The 18505-nt window shown below is 44.3% G+C and overlaps 1 protein-coding gene across 2 annotated transcripts in view; it reads right to left on the bottom strand.

Annotated features, from left to right (window-relative positions):
• Positions 1 to 1363: 1363 nt before the first annotated feature.
• Positions 1364 to 18505, bottom strand: part of LOC132782339 (hexokinase-2) — a 68124-nt gene continuing 50982 nt past the window's right edge. For both annotated transcript variants that reach the window (XM_060787037.2, XM_060787038.2), the window contains exons 12-18: positions 17530 to 17649; positions 15913 to 16008; positions 14093 to 14192; positions 11278 to 11461; positions 8368 to 8523; positions 6364 to 6597; positions 1364 to 5723 (exon numbers count right to left, since the gene is read on the bottom strand). In XM_060787037.2, the coding sequence (XP_060643020.2) occupies positions 5579 to 5723; positions 6364 to 6597; positions 8368 to 8523; positions 11278 to 11461; positions 14093 to 14192; positions 15913 to 16008; positions 17530 to 17649 (1035 nt within the window). In that variant the 3' untranslated portion in view covers positions 1364 to 5578. The remainder of the gene's footprint in view (positions 5724 to 6363; positions 6598 to 8367; positions 8524 to 11277; positions 11462 to 14092; positions 14193 to 15912; positions 16009 to 17529; positions 17650 to 18505) is intronic.

Below are 18505 nucleotides of genomic sequence, written 5' to 3'. Positions count from 1 at the left end.
CATTTGGCCCGGCCTTAATTTTAAATGCATCATGGTGTTATTGTCTAATGTTTACTGCTAGTCTTTTAATGTTTATTGTTTTGTTTATGAGTTTATTTATTGTTGTATTTGTTATGCTGTTGTTTTATTGATGTGTTGGGCCTCGGCCTCTTGTAAGCCGCACCGAGTCCTTCGGGAGATGTTAGCGGGGTATAAATAAAGGATTATTATTATTATTATTATTATTATTATTATGGGTCATTGCTTCCTTGTTGACCCCACTGAGGAATTTCCTGGACATCCAGGGCTTGGCAAAATCCTTGGGCAAAGGTGACAATCAAGGTCCATTGTGATGGATGGATCAGCAGGTGGTTTCCGCTCTAGATCTGATATTGCTGGCCGATACTTGCCCAGTTGATTGTTTCCATCAAGCTGAGAGATGGCTGGCCGCAGAAACCGACTCAACACATGAACACTAATTTGAATTCCTTTATTTGGCAGTCAAGTCTTGATTATAGAAAGTGAGCCCTCACCCTTGTTTTTTCCAAGGAATGTCCTCCTCAGAGACTCCCCAGGGACCGCCTCACCCCCTACCAACCCAGAGATCCCTCCGTTCTGAGGACCAAGATTTTTTGGAAATTCCCAGTGTCAAGACCTTGCGTCTAACAGCAATCAGATGCAGAGCCTTTACAGCAGTGGCACCATCACTCTGGAATACTCTGCCACCTGAAGTCCATGCCTTGCGGGACTTATCAGCTTTCCGCAGGGCATGTAAGACATATGTGTTTTGACAGGCCTTTGATCTTTGATATTGCTGTTTTTAAATTGTTTTAAATTGTTTTTAAATTGTGTTAGATTTTAGCCTGTTCTTGTAAGTCACTCCGAGCCCCAAGGGGTGGGACGGCATATAAGTTTGAATAACAAAAATATGTATTTATTTACTGCATTTTTACCCTACTCTACCTTCACCCCGAAGGGGACTCAGAGCAGCTCAGAATTCAGCCAATCAAAGACTAATTTATATTTCCCAATATGAGTATGGCCTTTCTGGGGTCAGTGCCCGCCATGTCCTCCCCTCCGCCAAGGAATCCCCATCTAGAGGCAGAAACTTCATCAAAGCACCAGCCAGTTGGAGTGCGGATCCAAGCTGGATTCCCTCTTGGCCAATCGGCGAGGGAAGCAGATGGAGCAAGAAGGCTTGAATCGCTGTTAAGGGTATGAAACACCTCATTTCTCTGAATTGCATGTTATGCTAGTACATTTTTGACATCAGTCAAACTTACATCCTTTCTGGATGAATTAATAAAACCCTGTGGCTTGTCTTCATGAGTTGGAATGGTTCGCCTTCAGGAATTCTTGCAATAAACAACACTCTGCAAAACCATCACACCAAAAATATATTTATTTTATTACTACTCTTTTCTTCTCCTTTTTTGGAATAAACCCTCATGACAAAAATAAAAGATCTGCAGATTCACTAAATAAAAGTTCACAATGAGCAAAATTACAAATGCGTTTTCAAATGAGGTACAATCCTGGCAACTGATCAGATTCAAGTTTTGTAAATACATTTCCTCACTCTTCCGAACATGCAGTAAATCAAAAGGCATTTCCAGCAGGTAAGGAACCATCACCCCCAGTAAAAACCAGTACAGGAAATGGTTAGGTGCAAATAGCTTCTTTTACCCATTTACCAAACATGATCCATCCATCTATCTACCTACCTAACAATCTATCTATTTCTGCGGATGGTTTGCTCAGATTCCCATTGCAATGTGCAATTTTTTAAAGTATTTTCACCTTCATCGCAAGATTTTTAATGCAGTAAATAAAAGGAGAAAAGGAGGTAAATAGATATATATATATATTTTCATTTAAATCTCGCTGCAAAAGACAACATTTTTTGGTTCGTCGGTCGTTCCAAGCTATTATAAATATAGATCTAGAGATTAAAAAAAATAGAGGACAAAAATATCTCTCTCCAAACACATCCCCGAATCAAAAAGCTATTTTGTACATCGCCGGCAGTCAATGCCTTTTGCACTGAATAGATACCAAAAATATTATTGCTTCTTTCTTTTTAATACAAACTATTTGCTTGGCAGTTTAGGAAACATAAACCATTCCTCACTTTTACCTATTCATTTCCCTTTAGGGAAAAAACATCCCTTCATATGGAAGACCAAATAAAACAGGAATAGGAAACCAAAGAGGTGAGTTGGCCGTTGTGCTTGAAGATAATATTTCTTTTTGGAAGACATCTTATGTATTTTTGAAGCATTTGTGACCCACCAAGTCCAATTGCCTGCAATGGGAAGACAAGGGCAGAAAGGGTTTGGAGCCGGCAGAGGAATGGGAATGATCTGGAGCGGGGCCCTGGGGCAAATCCATTCATCCAGATGAATAAATGGGACTCCCATGGTTGAATATGAAGCCCACCCAAAGTTTTGGAATCACATATTAAAAGAATTTATTGCTCTGATTTGCTCTTTTTGGGAGCAACCAATGCAGAATTTGTGATTTTAAGCATTGAAGCAACAAACAATGCCCTTTTCAGTGTTTCCTTTTGTAGTAAATCATAATGGCTGTTATTGCTCGGAAGGAAGGAAGGAAGGAAGGAAGGAGTAGAAGAGACAGAAAGGATAGAAGGGACATAAAAGGAAGGAAGGGCATAGAAAACGAAAGAAGGCATAAAAGAGAAAGAAAGAAGCAAAAGGAAGGGGTAGGAAAGAAGAAAATAAGAAAGGATGAAGGAAGGTAGGAGGAGGAGAGAAAAGAAGAAGGGATGGATGGATCAATGAGGGGACAGAAGAGATGGAAGCAGAAAAAGAAGAAAGGAAGGAAGGAAGGAAGGAAGGAAGGAAGGAAGGAAAAAGAAAGAAGTAAAAGGAAGGGGTAAAAGAGAAGGAAAGAAGGAAGAAAGAATGGATGGAAGGAAGGGGGCAGAAGAGATGGAAATGGATAGAAGAGGAAGGAAGGAAGGAAGGAAGGAAGGAAGGAAGGAAGGAAGGAAAAGGAAAGAAAGAGTAAAAGAGAAGGAAAGAAGGAAGAAAGGATGGATGGATGGATGGATGGAAGGGGGCAGAAGAGATATAAGTGGATATAAGAGGAAGGAAGGAAGGAAGGAAGGAAGGAAGGAAGGAAGGAAGGAAAGAAAGAGAAAGAAGTAAAAGGAAGGAAGGTGTAAAAGAGAAGGAAAGGATGGATGGATGGATGGATGGATGGATGGATGGATGGAAGGAAGGAAGGAAGGGGGCAGAAGAAATGGAGGTGGATAGAAGAGGAAGGAAGAAAGGAATAGAAAAAAGTTAAGGGAACGAAGGGGTAAAAGAGAAGGAAGGACAAGGATAGAAGGGAAAGGAAGGAAGGAAGGAAGGAAAAGGAGTAGAAGAGAAGAAACTGGTGAATTAAATTTAATTGCAGAATTAAATTTTGGAATATTTCCAATTGAAGGAATGCAATAACTGAAATGGTTTTAACAGCCACGCATCAACTTTTAGAAGCTTAGCAACCGAGGCTGCGGTTGCTTTCCACTTCCATACTGCCCACAAAAAGGATGCCACATTCTGCCCAGATATATATATATATACACACACACACACACCAGCGGTGGCATTGACAGCTGAGAGGAGCCCCTCTTCAATTCGGTTTTCCCAATCCTCCGATGGATTCCAAAACGGCCAACTCGATTTCTCTTTGGAGCTCCTTGTGCCCTTTCTTTCCCCCATATTTTTGTTTGTTTGCCTTCCTTCCATCCTTCCCTTCATTTCTCAAAAAAGTATCCGTTCACACTCAAACAAATATGAACAACATGATGCACAAAAGAATCCCTTTGTTTGTTTGTTGGTCTTTCTGGAACTATACATAGAAACAGAGACATATTTTTCCTAAATATTTTGCAATGGAGGTGTTCTAAGAGACACGTGCCGGTGCAGCAGCAGAAGGACCCGCCCTCAAGAGGATGCTTCTGCAGGACTGTTTTAATGGGAAATCATATGGTGGGAATGGCATCTTTGGGGTGACGTTCGGGTCTATTTACAGTAGCAGCAGAAAGAAGGGGCCATCAATAGCATGCCGGCTGCTAAAAGACAGGCTTCTACACACAATCCACACAAATGCAAGATATATTTGCACTTACAAGGGAAGGAGGAGGAGGTGGGAAATGGTCCAGTTCCCCCACTCCTTTTCCAGGCACATGTCCATTCATCCAACTGTCATTCATTCCATTCCACAATGGCTGCATCCACACCGCAGAATTGATGTCACATTTGGCACCACTTTAACTGCGACGGGGTTTGTAGTTTGTTGGAATGTTCAGCATTCCCTCCCTGAGACCTTGTTGCCACAACAAACTACAAACCCCAGGATTCCAGTTCAAGGGGTCTCAAACGGGTACAATTCTGCAAAGTGGATGGTGTCAGGGATACTTGGAATGCATGCACCTTGGACTTCGGTCTCTAGAACCCCAAGAGATGGGAATTCCAGTTTTCAAAGTCCTGGCTTGACTCCCCATTGGAAAGCGATGCGTCCCATCCTCCCTTGTAGGAAGTACAGAGAGCACCCTGTGCAAATATCCTAATCTAGTCTGTACTAGACATCTATAGCACTTTAATGCTGCTTCGACTGCCATTCTGCAGAGTTTGGGGATTTGCCGTTTGAGAAGAGGGGCTTGGGCATTCTCCAAGGCAACGTCATCCACTCTGTCACATTTGAACTGCCATGGAATCATGGGAGTTGTAGTTTGACCAGTTTGACCAGGACTGTCGCCTTCTCTGCCAAACTAGAGCTCCCATGGATGGACCCCATAGCACTGAGCTGCGGCTTTTCAAGGGGCAAAAAGCTGCATTGATTCAATGGGATGGATGACTGGGATAGTCCTAAACGCGGAAATTGAATTGATGACCACAGTCTCGAATTGGCTGAAGTGTGCAGTGTGTATGCACCTTGTCTTGAATAATGAGACTATGGCTGTTTGTCCTTGGCCTTCCAAGCCCAATGAAGGCAGGACCAAATCGGTGTGACTGTCTAATGTGGATGCAATCCCTCCCAAGTGCCCCTCTATGCATTTCCAGCCCTGAAATGAGCATTTGCCCACCCTTTTAATGTAAGAGAGGGCATGGCTTTGCATTGAAGTCCCACTTTGATCTTGCAAGCCCATTCTCCAAAGAGGCTCACCTTTCTTCCTTTGTGTTTTCCTGGCTATGCTACACATTCATAGCACTTTGGTGCCGCACGGACGGCCAAGGAGCCTGGAATTTGCCATTTGAGAAGAGGCCCTTCGGCTTCTGGGATGAAAGCTCCTCCCCAAATTGCAAACAGAAGATGGAGTATCAAAATAGTCTAACCATGCCATGTGGACGCATGCCTTTGCAAAAGAGATGTCATGGAAACGTCACCCTGATCTTCCCAACTCCATTCTCCAAAGAGTTTTGCATTTTCTTCTTCTGGCGCCACATCAGTGGGAGACATTGCGTGGGGACATCCTACAGCGAGGGATGTGCCCTTTGCGGGGCATGCAGAGGAGCTTAAGGGGTGGGGGAGGGGGTCCCTGCAAAGTGGGGGAAAGGAGACCCCGAGGGAAGGAGGGAGGGAGGAGGGGCTAGTGTTGGCCGGCCTCGCGGATGCGGCAAGCCACGGCCGTGATGAGCGCCGCCCCTTTGCCGCTGCCATCTTCGGACTGGAGGAAGCTCACCTCGCACTTCGGAGCCAGCTTGCGCACCGTTTCGTGCATGACAGCCGAGAAGCTGCAGAAGAGAAGAAGGGAAAGGAAGGAGACGAGTTCAATCAAGTTGGAATATCATTGGGGTTGGAAGAGATTGCATGGGGCATCTAGCCCAACCCCATTCGTCTGATGGAAATTATCAGGTATGAAGGCTGGTCAGCCTTCCATCCTCAGAATGAGTTGAGTGTCATCAGCATACTGATAGCACTCAACCCCAAAGTCTTGCACCAACTGGGCAAGTGGTCGCATAGAGATGTTAAACAACAAGGGGGAGAGGATAGCCTCCTGAGGGGCCCTCTTAGAGACCGACCCTTCCCTCTCCATACGTTGAGGAGAGCCATTTAAGGGCCATCCCCCTAATTCCAGCCGCAGCTAGGCAGTGAATCAGAAGGCTGTGATCGACCGTATCAAATGCTGCTGTGAGGTCCAATAACACGAGCAGTGCTGATCCTCCTTGGTCCATCTGGCAGCGAAGCTGATCTGTAATGGAGACCAATACCGTCTCCATCTCATGCCCCTTACGGAAGCCTGACTGGAAGGGATCTAATCCAGTTCTGTCATGTAGGAACTGCTGCAGTTGTTCTGCTACCACCCTCTCAATCACTTTTCCCAAAAATGGAAGATTTGAAACCGCGCGGTAATTGGAGGGATGATTGACTTACTGCGGGTGGAGCTTGTAGAGGGTGCCGTCCACCCCAACGGTGACCCTGAAGAAGTCCAGGCCGCGGTTCTCCCGGATCTTGTCTACCACGGCCGCCATCCCCGCTCCACAGAGCTGGGCTGCCCTCCGGGCCACAACGGCACACACCTCCTTCACAATGATGCTGTCGTCACAGGTGCTCTCCAGGCCCAGGTGCTGCAGGATGGCGCGCACCTGAAGCAAGGCCAGTCGGTCACTGCAGGAGGGAGAGGAAGGATGGGTGGAAGGAAGGAAGAATGAAGGGAAGGAAGGAAGGAGGAAAGGGAGGAGGGAGGTTAATAAAAAGAAGGACAGATGGAGGGAATGGAGGGAGGATTGAAGGATGAATAGATAGATGGAAGGATGGAAGGAAGGATGGAAGTAGGGGAGGGAGGGAGGGAGGGAGGGAGGGGGAAGGAAGGAGGAAAGGGAGGAAAGAGGTTAATAAAAAGGTCAAATGGAGGGAAAGGAGGGAGGATGGAAGGATGAATAGATAGATGGAAAGATGGATGGATGGATGGATGGATGGATGGATGGATGGATGGATGGAAAGAAGGAAGGAAGGAAGGAAGGAAGGAAGGAGGGAAGGGAGGGATGGGGAAGGAAGAATGAAGGATGGAGGGAAGGAAGGAAGGAGGAAAGGGAGGAAGGAGGTTAATAAAAAGGACAGATGGAGGGAAAGGAGGGAGGATTGAAGGATGAATAGGTAGATGGAAGGATGGAAGGAAGGAAGTAAGGGAGGGAGGAAGGAAGGAAGGAATAATGAAGGATGGAGGGAAGGAAGGAAGGAAGGAGGAAAGGGAGGAAGGAGGTTAATAAAAAGAAGAACAGATGGAGGGAAAGGAGGGAGGATGAAAAGATGAATAGATAGATGGAAGGAAGGAAGTAGGGGAGGGAGGGAGGGAGGGAGGGAGGGAGGGAGGGAGGGAGGGAGGGAGGGTGGAAGGAAGGAAGGAAGGAAGGAAGGAAGAGATGAAATGGTCATTGTGTTTGAAGATAATATTTTTTGAAGACTTAATGTGTCTATTTGGAGCATTTACAACCCAAAGTCCACCAATATGCCTCTCTTCCTGTTCCACTTTGGTGTCATTGGAACCCATTTTTAAGGTTTGGTGCCAATCCATCTGTTTCGGTAGGACTGATTTTTAACCCTGAAAGGGAAAACAAGCCCAATCAGCTGCACGAGGAAGCAAAGGGAAGGAAGGATTTGGACCTGGTGGAGGAATGAATGGGCTTGATCTCTCCAATGGCCCAGCCAAGGGGCCTACCCCATGCCTGCCACTCTCCTTCATGATTGTTAAGATATGCAGAAAACTGGGTAAGTTTTTGTGAGGATCAGCACTAAGATTATCACAGATTATGTGTGTAAAGAAAGAAAGAATCCACATGCAAGTGCATTGCACGTGTCAATAAAGGCAAGTGGTTTCTCTCTACAGTCAGTAAGGTATAATACAACAGAGATTGCAGCGGGTATGGACAAACTTCGGCCCTCCAGATGTTTTGGACTACAACTCCCACAATTCCTAACAGCCTACCAGCTGTTAAGAATTATGGGCGTTAAAGTCCAAAACACCTGGAGGGCTGAAGTTTGCCCATGCCTGGGTTGCAGTATTCCATTTGGAAATCTTTAAAAACTCTTGCTGTGGGTGCTGAGTCACATTAATTTATTTTTATTAATTATTTTTGTAAATAAACCTTTTGTAATTTTAAAGCTTGAACTCTGTATCTTTGCTTCCTAAGCTCTAAATTCTTTCCCAGCCACATCACTTCATGTTCTGCTTGTTGTAAGATGAATGCTCAACTATAAGTATCCTGTTTGTATTTTGGATGCTCTGCTGTACTTTTGGGAGTTTCCCCCAACTCTATGTGCTCTGGGAAGGACCAGCCGAGGGTGGGAAATGCAGAAGCTTTGGGTAAATTTCCTGACACAACAATGGTGACCTGGAATGTCCTTTGATCTCCACTTTCTACCCCTTCCCTTCCTCACCTCTCAATCTGAGATAGGAATTTGGTCTCGAAGATGCCCCGGGTCTTCAGGCGCTCGGAGATCCGCCCGCGGAAGAGCAGCCCACGCTTGGTGAAATTGATCAGGATGTTGCGGACAATCTCACCCAAGTACATGCCGCTGATCATTTTCTCATACCTGGGACAAGGAAAGAAGGAAGGGAGGAAGGGAGGGAGAAAGAACAGGATGATTTGGCAACCAGATACCATCTTGGAAATGGCTAGACTTCCTTTTTGTTAAAAAATTAGTTTTTATTTAGACAAATCAATACAAAATCTATATCTAACGTACAAATTAACAAATTAACAAAAAAAGGTTCAAAAATATTTTTTCTAGAATAAAAGAAAACGTATTACTACATTTTATATGTCAGAAATCACTAACTACATCCAATCTAGGGCAGTGGTTCTCAAAGTGTGCACCATGGAGCTCTTGTAGATGCATCATCATCACCATTATTATTATTATTATTATTATTATTATTATTATGGCTGAATGGCCATCTGGTGGACGTGCTTTGATTGTGCCTTTCCAGCATGGAAGAATAAAGGGGGTTGGACTAGATGGCCTTTGGGGTTGCTCTTATTATTATTATTATTATTATTATTATTATTATTACAAAGGCTGGGTGGCCATCTGTTGAGGGTGCTTTGGCTGTGCCTTTCCTGCATGAAGGCAGAAGGCGAATTGAACTGGATGGCACCAGGGTTGCTTCTATTATTATTATTATTATTATTATTATTATTTCTACTACTACTGCTACAAAGGCTTGGTGACCATTTGGTGGGGGTGCCTTGATTGTACTATTCCTGCCCGGCAGAATCAAGGGTAGTTGTCCTGGATGCCCTTTCGGCTCTTCCACTGAAATACTGTTAAGTTTATGTTGGTTAAAATTGTTCTTTTCAAATGTTCTTTCTTTCCTTTTTTTTGCCAATGCCCGATACACACACTATATTATCTATATATAAAGAAACTTTTGCTGCAAAAAGGGCTCAGCAGCTGAAAAAGCATGAGAAACCCTGCAACACCCATTCAATGAAAAAGAACCATTGACACATCTTTTTCTCACAGAATAATCACACTCTTTTAGTCCAAAGCCACCAGTGACAGAGGCCTGGTCCCATCTTTGCTGGAGGAACACAATGAATGGGCGCCAGTCTTTCTTAAAGTTAGTTAAGCGATCTCTCCTTAGTGAATATTAAGGGTAAACAGTTTTTTCATTAGTCCTCGTAAGTCGTATCAAATTTGTTAAATTCCTACTTATGAGGCAAGATCTGACACGTTGGCCCGTGACAAAAACTTAAGCATCAAAACTCACCCAATACTTTTTAGTTTGTATTTTGTAAACCTGGGAAACCTCCCAAAGTCAATTTGATTTTCAGTGTAAGGAAGCAAAGCCAAAAAAGGCTGCCTATCCTCTTTAGATTAAGGCCAAGAGAAGAGGGAAACAGCAGGGAGAAAGGAGAATTTGCTGGGAAAGAGGCTGAGAAAGCACAGGATTCTGGGAAGTGAGAAGGCAAGGTGCCCGATGGCAGAGAATTCAAAAGGCCCCACCCTGAATTATATTTTCAAGAATTCTGCTCAGTATCAGGAACCCCAATCAGGAGAGCCTTGATATCATACAAAAGCTGACTGGCACAACCTGGGGATCACAACCAGACACAATGAAGACATCTGCCCTTGTGCTTTGCTACCCTGCTCCTGAATAAGCATTCCCAGTGTGGAATAAAACAGTAGATGTGGCTCTCAATGAGACATGCCGCATTATCATGGGATGTCTACACCACTGGATAAATTACACTGTTTAGGCAGTATTGCCCACCTGCCATCCGCCAGGAAGTAGCAGCCAGCAATGAAAGGACCAAGGCAATGACATCTCTGGCCCATCCCCTGTTCAGATATCAGCCAGCATGCCAATGCCTTAAATCAAGAAACAGCTTCCTAACATCGACAGAGATAATCACAGGAACACCTCAGCAAGCGAGAATCCAAAAGTGGCAGGCTAAAAGCCAGAACCTCAAGCCGTGGCTGATACTGAATCAGAAACTCCCTCTTGGGCACACAGAAGACTGGGTGTCTTAAAAGGCGCCGAACAGGCTGCGCTCTGGCACCACGAGATGCAGAGCCAACCTTAACAAATGGGGCTACAAAGTGGAATCCATGGCATGCGAGTGAGGAAAAGAGCAAACCACAGCCCAGCTACTACAATGTGGTCTGAGCCCTGCCACATGCACAATGGAGGACATTCTCACAGTGACACCAGAGACACTCCGAGTAGCCAGCTACTGGTCAAAGGACATTTAGTATAATGCCATTTTTTAACTTTGTGGTTTCTGTATACATTATAACTGTATTCTCAATTCGCTTCTGACACGATAAATAAATTGTATAGAAAACCCACAAAAATAGCTCTTGTAGTGTTTTTTTTAAAGTAGTTTATAAAAACTTTGGAAATCCCCCACAATTCTGTGGGTGAGTGAAACATTCTGAGCCTTGATGGGCTCACAGTGGTGAATGTGTTCTATAATTCTAGCAAGTTTCACCCCAATTGCTGCAAAAACAAGGGAGAAAGATCCCCTGAAGTTTCCCCACTAGATTACTAGAACGAAAAAGGAACAAAATTTCGCTTCTCTCGTTATCGTAACAAAATTTTCACGAACCAAACACTTTAGAAACAAAACGCTGGCATCCCCTAATTTTGTAATGAAACATTTTTTAATCCAGCCTAATAAATATCGCAAAGGCTGGACTTCCAACCAGGTCTCCGTGCTTCAGATCTCTCTCGGTCTTTGTTGACTGCTTTGCAATTTGGGAATGGCTGGTTTTGCAGCCCTTCTGATGAAAGGGGAGAAGGAAGAGGAAGCGGAAGCAAGACGGAGCCCCTTGGCTCACCTCTGCTTCCCTGGGTTCAAGGAGTTGTCGTCGACAGCCACGTCGAACTCTGTCCGGATGTCGTCCAGGCAGCCGCTGTCCCCGAAGGCACCCCACTCCATGTTGATGCACATGCGCCCCTCGTCACCCTCCACCAGCTCCACGTTCTTCATCTCCTCCATGTAGCAAGCGTTGGTACCGGTGCCTGGAAACAGAACGAGAGAGAAGAGGAAGGTGGTGACCAAACATTTCATTTCCTCTTCTGGAGGTCATTCTCCATCCTTCAACTTACAATTTATTGCCAATTTCCTTAATTCCTTATACCACTCTTCAATGTGTATATTTGTTTGCCTTTTCCAATTTCTTGCTATAAATAATCTTGCTACTGTTAATAGGTTGGATGTTGCATCTTTCTCATCTTTTTTCAATTGTTTCGAATTATACTTAAGAACAGACAAACATCCCGAGCTCTGAGGATGACCTGGGAAGGAATCCCACTGGAGCATTGCAGCACACCCAAATACCTGGAAGTTACCCTGGACCGTGCTCTAATCTACAAGAAGCACTGCTTGACTATCAAGCAAAAAGTGGGCGCTAGAAATAATATCATATGAAAGCTGACTGGCACAACCTGGGGATCACAACCAGATACAGTGAAGACATTTGCCCTTGCGCTATGCTACTCTGCTGCTGAGAATGCATGCCCAGTGTGGAACACATCTCACCACACTAAAACAGTGGATGTGGCTCTTAATGAGACATGCCGCATCATCACAGGGTGTCTGCGCCCTACACCACTGGAGAAACTACACTGTTTAGCCGGTATTGCACCAGCTGACATCCGCCGGGAAGTAGCAACCAATAGTCAAAGGACCAAGGCAGTGACATCTTTGGCCCATCCTCTGTTTGTATCAGCCAGCACGCCAACTACTTAAATCAAGAAATAGTTTTCTAAGATCTACAGAGACACTCGCTGGAACACCCCAGAAAGCGAGAGCCCAAAAGTGGCAGGCTCAAACCCAGAACCTCAATCAATGGCTGATACCAAATGAGAGACTCCCCTTGGGTACACAGAAAACTGGGGACTTGGAAGGCGCTGAACAGACTGTGCTCTGGCACCATGAGATGCAGAGCCAACCTTCAGAAATGGGGCTACAAAGTGGAATCCACGACATGCGAGTGTGGAGAAGCGCAAACCACAGACCACCTCCTGCAGTGCAACTTGAGCCCTGCCACATGCACCATGGAGGACCTTCTTGCGGCAACACCAGAGGCACTCCAAGTGACCCGCTACTGGTCAAAGGACATTTAATAGAATACCAAGTCTGCAAATTTTGTGTTCTGTTTGTTTGTTTGTCTGTTTTCTAATGCAATACAACTGTTTTGGTTCGCTCCTTACACAATAAATAAATAGCAGTGGAAGGGACCCCCAAAGGGCATCGAGTCCAACCCTATTCTCTTCAATGAATCTCCAGCAGCAGGGATTCCCTTTGGACAAAGCCGAAGTCACCTCAGGGTCTGTGTGGGAGGACCTAACACATTTCTAGAGAAGTGATACAATGGTAGGTTTCTCCTGGAAGTTTTAAACAGAGTTGCATTGGAGAACCTAGGAAATTATTTCAAAGGAAATCCTTTTTGAAGCACCGATGGGTCCTTCAGCGCAACTCCATGCCATGATAAGACCAGGCGTCAAGGAATTTAATGCCATTTGGCTGTATGAATGCTTTTGGATAGTTGCCATCCAGTGGATATTGGAGCCTTACTGTATTCCCCCCCCCCCCCACACACACACCTTTTCAATTTTTCCAACATTTTAGGCTTGAAAACAGTATTAAAAATCCACAGTATTTTTAAACATTGTTAAACATGAGCCAACAATGTGATGCGGCGGCAAAAAAGCCAATGGCATTTTGGCCTGCATCAATAGGAACATAGTGTCTAGATCTAGGGAAATCATGCTACCCCTCTATTCCGCCTTGTTTAGACCACACCTGGAATATTGTGTTCTGGGCACCACAATTGAAGAGCAATATTGACAAGCTGGAAAATGTCCAGAGGAGGGTGACTAAATGATCAAGGGTCTGGAGAGCAAGCCCTATGAGGAGCGGCTTAAGGAGCTGGGCATGTTTAGCCTGAAGAAGAGAGGGCTGAGAGGAGATATGATAGGTAGTCCCCTGACATTAAGTCCAGTCATGTCTGACTCTGGATTGCGGTGCTCATCTCCATTTCTAAGCCGAAGAGCCGGCGTTGTCCATAGACACCTCCAAGGTTATGTTGCCGGCATGACAGTATGGAATGCCGTTAACTTTCCCGCCATTGATCTACTCACATTTGCATGTTTTCAAACTGCTAGGTTGGCAGAAGCTAGGGCTGACAACGGAAGCTCACACCGCTCCCCGGAATCGAACCTGTGACCTTTCGCACAGCAGCTCAGCACCTTAACCCACTGCGCCACTGAGGGCTCCTGGAGATATGATAGCCATGTATAAATATGCGAGAGGAAGCCACAGGAAGGAGGGAGCAAGCTTGTTTTCTGCTTCCTTGGAGACTAGGACGGGAAACAATGGCTTCAAACTACAAGAAAAGAGCTTCCATCTGAACATGAGGAAGAACTACCTGACTGTGAGAGTCGTTTAGCAGTGGAACTCTCTGCCCTGGAGTGTGCAGGAGGCTCCTTCTTTGGAAGCTTTTAAACAGAGGCTGGATGGCCATCTGTCAGGGGTGCTTTGAATGCAATATTCCTGCTTCTGGGCAGGGGGTTGGACTGGATGGCCCATGAGGTCTCTTCCAACTCTAGGATTCTATGATTCTATGAAAATGGGGTGCCAGGCCTTACCGACAATCAGCCCAACTTCGCACAGAGGGTCTTCGTAGCCACAGGTCATCATGGTGCCCACCGTGTCATTGACCACCGCCACCACATCGAGGTCAAACTCCTGCAAAGGAAGGAAGGAAAGAAGGAAAGAGAAAACCAAGTGAGGAACTTAGAAGATGAAGGACACCAAGGAAATAATCAGGAAAACCCCATGCAAGTGTCACCCGTTCTGGGACGCAGTCTGATTCTCCCAGGATCCCACCACATTGATGCACCCAAAACCCGTGTCCCTTGAACCCACAGAAAGCAAAGGGAACAATGTTGTGAATACTTTTTAAACCTTGAAAATGCATTTTCAGTGGTACAGGTTGCATCAGGCTCCTTCAGAGAAAGAAACAGACTCATAGGCGCCAGTCCTGGTTTTATAATAGCTATGTTGGTTGCACAGACAAAGGGGAAGCATTCACTTAGCATTGACTCCACATACATTCTTTCTGTTGGAAGTCAACCTCACACTGCTCAAGTCTGAAGTCCTCAAAAAGGAACAGCTAGTTAGCATTAGGCTAGGCTGAGGGAGTTTTGAACCTTTTATTTATTTTATTTTTTGGATCAACCAAAATGCCTAAGGATGGTATCTTTCCAGTTGTGACCTTAATCTGATTTGAAGCACACCTGCACTTTACCCGGACTCTATCTAGAAACAATGGCACATTCCCTGATCCCTCTGCAGTCAGCACTCATTCTCTCAGCCATGATATTGTTTTTATAATATGTAACGTGATGGTAATGTTTCTCTAATGTTACGTTTGATTTTATTTTGTCTATTTTATTTTATTGAATATGTTTTAATCTGTATCTTATTGGGCCTGTCCACTTGTAAACAGCCCTGAGTCCCTCCGGAGAGATGGTGGTAGGGTACAAAAAAAGTTATTATTATTATTATTATTATTATTATTATTATTATTATTATTGTTAGCCGTCCCCAGCCACATGTTGCTGTGGCCCACACGGGGGTTCTGTGTGGAGGTTTCGTCCAATTCTATCATTGGTGGGGTTCAGAATGCTCTGCGATTGTAGGTGAACTATAAATCCCAGAAACTACAACTCCCAAATGTCAAGATTCTATTTTCCCCAAACTCCACCAGTGTTCACATTTGGGCATACTGAGTATTCATGTAGAGTTTGGTCCAGATCCATCATTGTTTGAGTCCACAGTGATCTCTGGATGTAGGTGAACTACAACTCCAAAACCAAAGGACATTACCCACCAAACCCTTCCAGTATTTTCTGTTGGTCATGGGAGAACCGTGTGCCATGTTTGGTTCAATTCCATCGTTGGTGGGGTTCAGAATGCTCTTTGATTATAATCAAACTATAAACTATAAATCCCAGCAACTATAACTCCCAAATGACAAAATCAATTTTTTTGAGTGAAGGGCATACATTGGGTTGTTAGGTGCCTTGTGTCCAAAATTGTTGTCAATTCGTCCAGTGGTTTTTGAGTTCTGCTAATCCCACAAACGAAGATTACATTTTTATTTATATAGATTATTATTACTACTCCACCAATTCTGGACAGATGTTGTCCCCCCCCCCCCCTTAATGTAAGGAACTGTTGTGTTTGATTTCCTCAACTTAAAGTATCCTTGTCTCTGGTCATGCAAACATGTTGTTTACACCAAGAGTTTCCTCCATCAGCACTTTTCTCCTCCTCCTTTGTTTCTCCACAAGGTTCCAAATTTCTTAGGACAGTATCTTCAGCCTTGCCAAGCCATAATAGCCACTTGCCAGGACCCACCATGTCATTCATTCCACACGTCACAGACAGCAGGACGGCCCACCTCTCTCCTGTGGATGGCTTCCTTGAGCAGCTCGGCCACGTCATTATCTTCACATCCCGTCGCACTGAAGCCTTTGGTCCATTTCAGGAGGATTCCCTTCAGAAGCCCAAGAAAGAGAGGAAAGAGATATGCAGGTGTGAGATTTCAATTCTTCTTGTGGAGGTAACTTTCCTTCTTTATTTTTTAATCCTTTTTAAATAAATTTTCTCCATACATAATCAAAATCACTTTGTTTCCATATACCCCTTTTAACTTTTAATATAGATGTCAGCTTATCATTTATTGCCAATTTCCATACTTCCTTATACCACTCCTCTATTTGTATATATTTATTTCTGCTATTGTTAATAAATCTGTTATTGCTTCTTTATCCTATTTTTTTTCAATTGCTTATTATTATATAATGATAATAAAGCTATACTAGGACTTCTTTCTATTTTAATATTCATTATATCTTCTATTTCTCTAAATACTTTCCCCCCAAAATTATTTACATATTTACATTGCCACCACATATGTATGTATGTTCCTGTTTCTTGACATCCTCTCCAACAATTTTTGAATAGTTTTTTATTTATATGTGCTATTCTTACTGGTGTTAGGTACCATTTATCCTATGTGTTGTGGGCTTGGCCTCATGTAAATTGCACCGCGTCCCTTGAGGAGATGGTAGCGGGGTACAAATAAAGTTTTTTTTTATTATTATTATTATTATTATTATTTCCATATTAACTTGTAATAATTTTCTTTAACCCGTATTGATAGGTTTTTTAGATGTCTTTGTCCATAATTGTTTCCACTCTGTTTCCTGCCCTTTCCTTCTTTCTTTCTCTTTCTTTCTTCCTCTTTCTTTCCTCCCATCAACTCTGCTTTCTTCCCTTCCTTTCTCTTCTTTTCTCCCCTCATACCCTTTCTCCTTTCCTATTCTTTCCTTCCCTTCTTTTCCTTTCTTCCTTTCCTCCCTCCCGTCTCCCTTTTCTCTTCCCTTCTTTCTCTTTCTTCCCTTCCCTTTTCCTATGCCCACTCCCATCCTTCTGGAGGGTCTGGAGAACAAGCCCTATGAGGAGCAGCTTAAGGAGTTGGGCATGTTTAGCCTGAATAAGAGAAGGCTGAGAGGAGATATTATAGCCATGTATAAATATGTGAGAGGAAGCCACAGGGAGGAGGGAGCAAGCTTGTTTTCTGCTTCCTTGGAGACTAGGACAAGGAACAATGGCTTCAAACTACAAGAAAGGAGATTCCATCTGAACATTAGGAAGAACTTCCTGACTGTGAGAGCCGTTCAGCAGTGGAACTCTCTGCCCCGGAGCATGGTGGAGGCTCCTTCTTTGGAAGCTTTTAAACAGAGGCTGGATGGCCATCTGTTAGGGGTGATTTGAATGCAATATTCCTGCTTCTTGGCAGGGGGTTGGACTGGATGGCCCATGAGGTCTCTTCCAACTCTTTGATTCTATTATTCTTCCCCTCCTTTTCTTCCTTTCTCTTCCCTCTTTTTTCATTCTTCTCTCTCTCCCTTCCCTTCACCCACATGTCACATAGCAGCAGCCAATCCCCTTCACACCCTTTCTTTCCTAGTGACATCAGAGAGAGTGCGCAGGGATGTGTGGATTTACCTACCTTGTCGAGGCTGGTCTGGAGGCACGGGAAGGAGAAGGTGAAGCCCAGCGGGAGGGAGGCGCCTTTCATGCCCATGTACTCCAGGAAGTCCGCAATGCAGTGCACAATGTGGTCAAAGAGCTGCAAGGAGACAGGGAAGAGAGGGTGAAGGAAATTCCCTTCAAAACAGCAGGCGCTTTACAAGTACAACAAGGATAGCACATTCAACTTCCCGTATACAAATACATTTTAATATGTGCATTTGTGGTGTTTTTACAATGTTTATGTCTAGGTCAAGGCGCTTGGAATGGCAGAGACAGGGAATGAAACAAAGACAGACTCGCTTTTCCCAGAGGCTTAGAGATAAGGAGAGGAAAAGCAGGTGTGTGTGAAATCATGTGATGGGAAGGAATGAGGATTTTTTAAATGTGTGTGTGTGTGTGTGTGTGTGTGTGTGTATGTGTGTGTGTGTGTATATATATATATATATATATATATATATATATATTGAGGCATTCAGGTGAAGAGCTCTCAGTTTTTGAAATTCGTGTATTCAGGTTTCTGAGTGTTTTTGCAGAGTTTGCCTGCCTTGGATTCATGTCTTTGGATATCTCTGGATTACTTTTGGAGGCTATTTGAACCCTTTCAACTTTGATTCTCGCTTTTGACTTTGTTTATTTTATATATGGAGCCCCCGGTGGCGCAGTGGGTTAAAACCCCTGTGTCGGCAGGACTGAAGACCGATAGGTCGCAGGTTCAAATCCAGGGAGAGGCGGATGAGCTCCCTCTATCAGCTCCAGCTCGCCATGCAGGGACATAACAGAAGCCTCCCACAAGGATTGCCGGTTGAAACTCGAACCACCCGAGACCTACTTGCTTTTCGGAAACCTGTAAAACCTTTCTTTTCCGGCAAGTTCTTGACAGGTGAACAACCCGGACTATGCCTGTTCTCGCCGCCTATTGTTTTGCTATTTTTATTTTTAAAGCTAATTGTATT

The sequence above is a fragment of the Anolis sagrei genome, chromosome 7 (genome assembly GCF_037176765.1).
Source record: "Anolis sagrei isolate rAnoSag1 chromosome 7, rAnoSag1.mat, whole genome shotgun sequence".
Classification (NCBI taxonomy): Eukaryota; Metazoa; Chordata; class Lepidosauria; order Squamata; family Dactyloidae; genus Anolis; species Anolis sagrei.
Note: the sequence above shows the minus strand (reverse complement) of the source record. Positions and strands in the feature narration are given on the sequence as shown.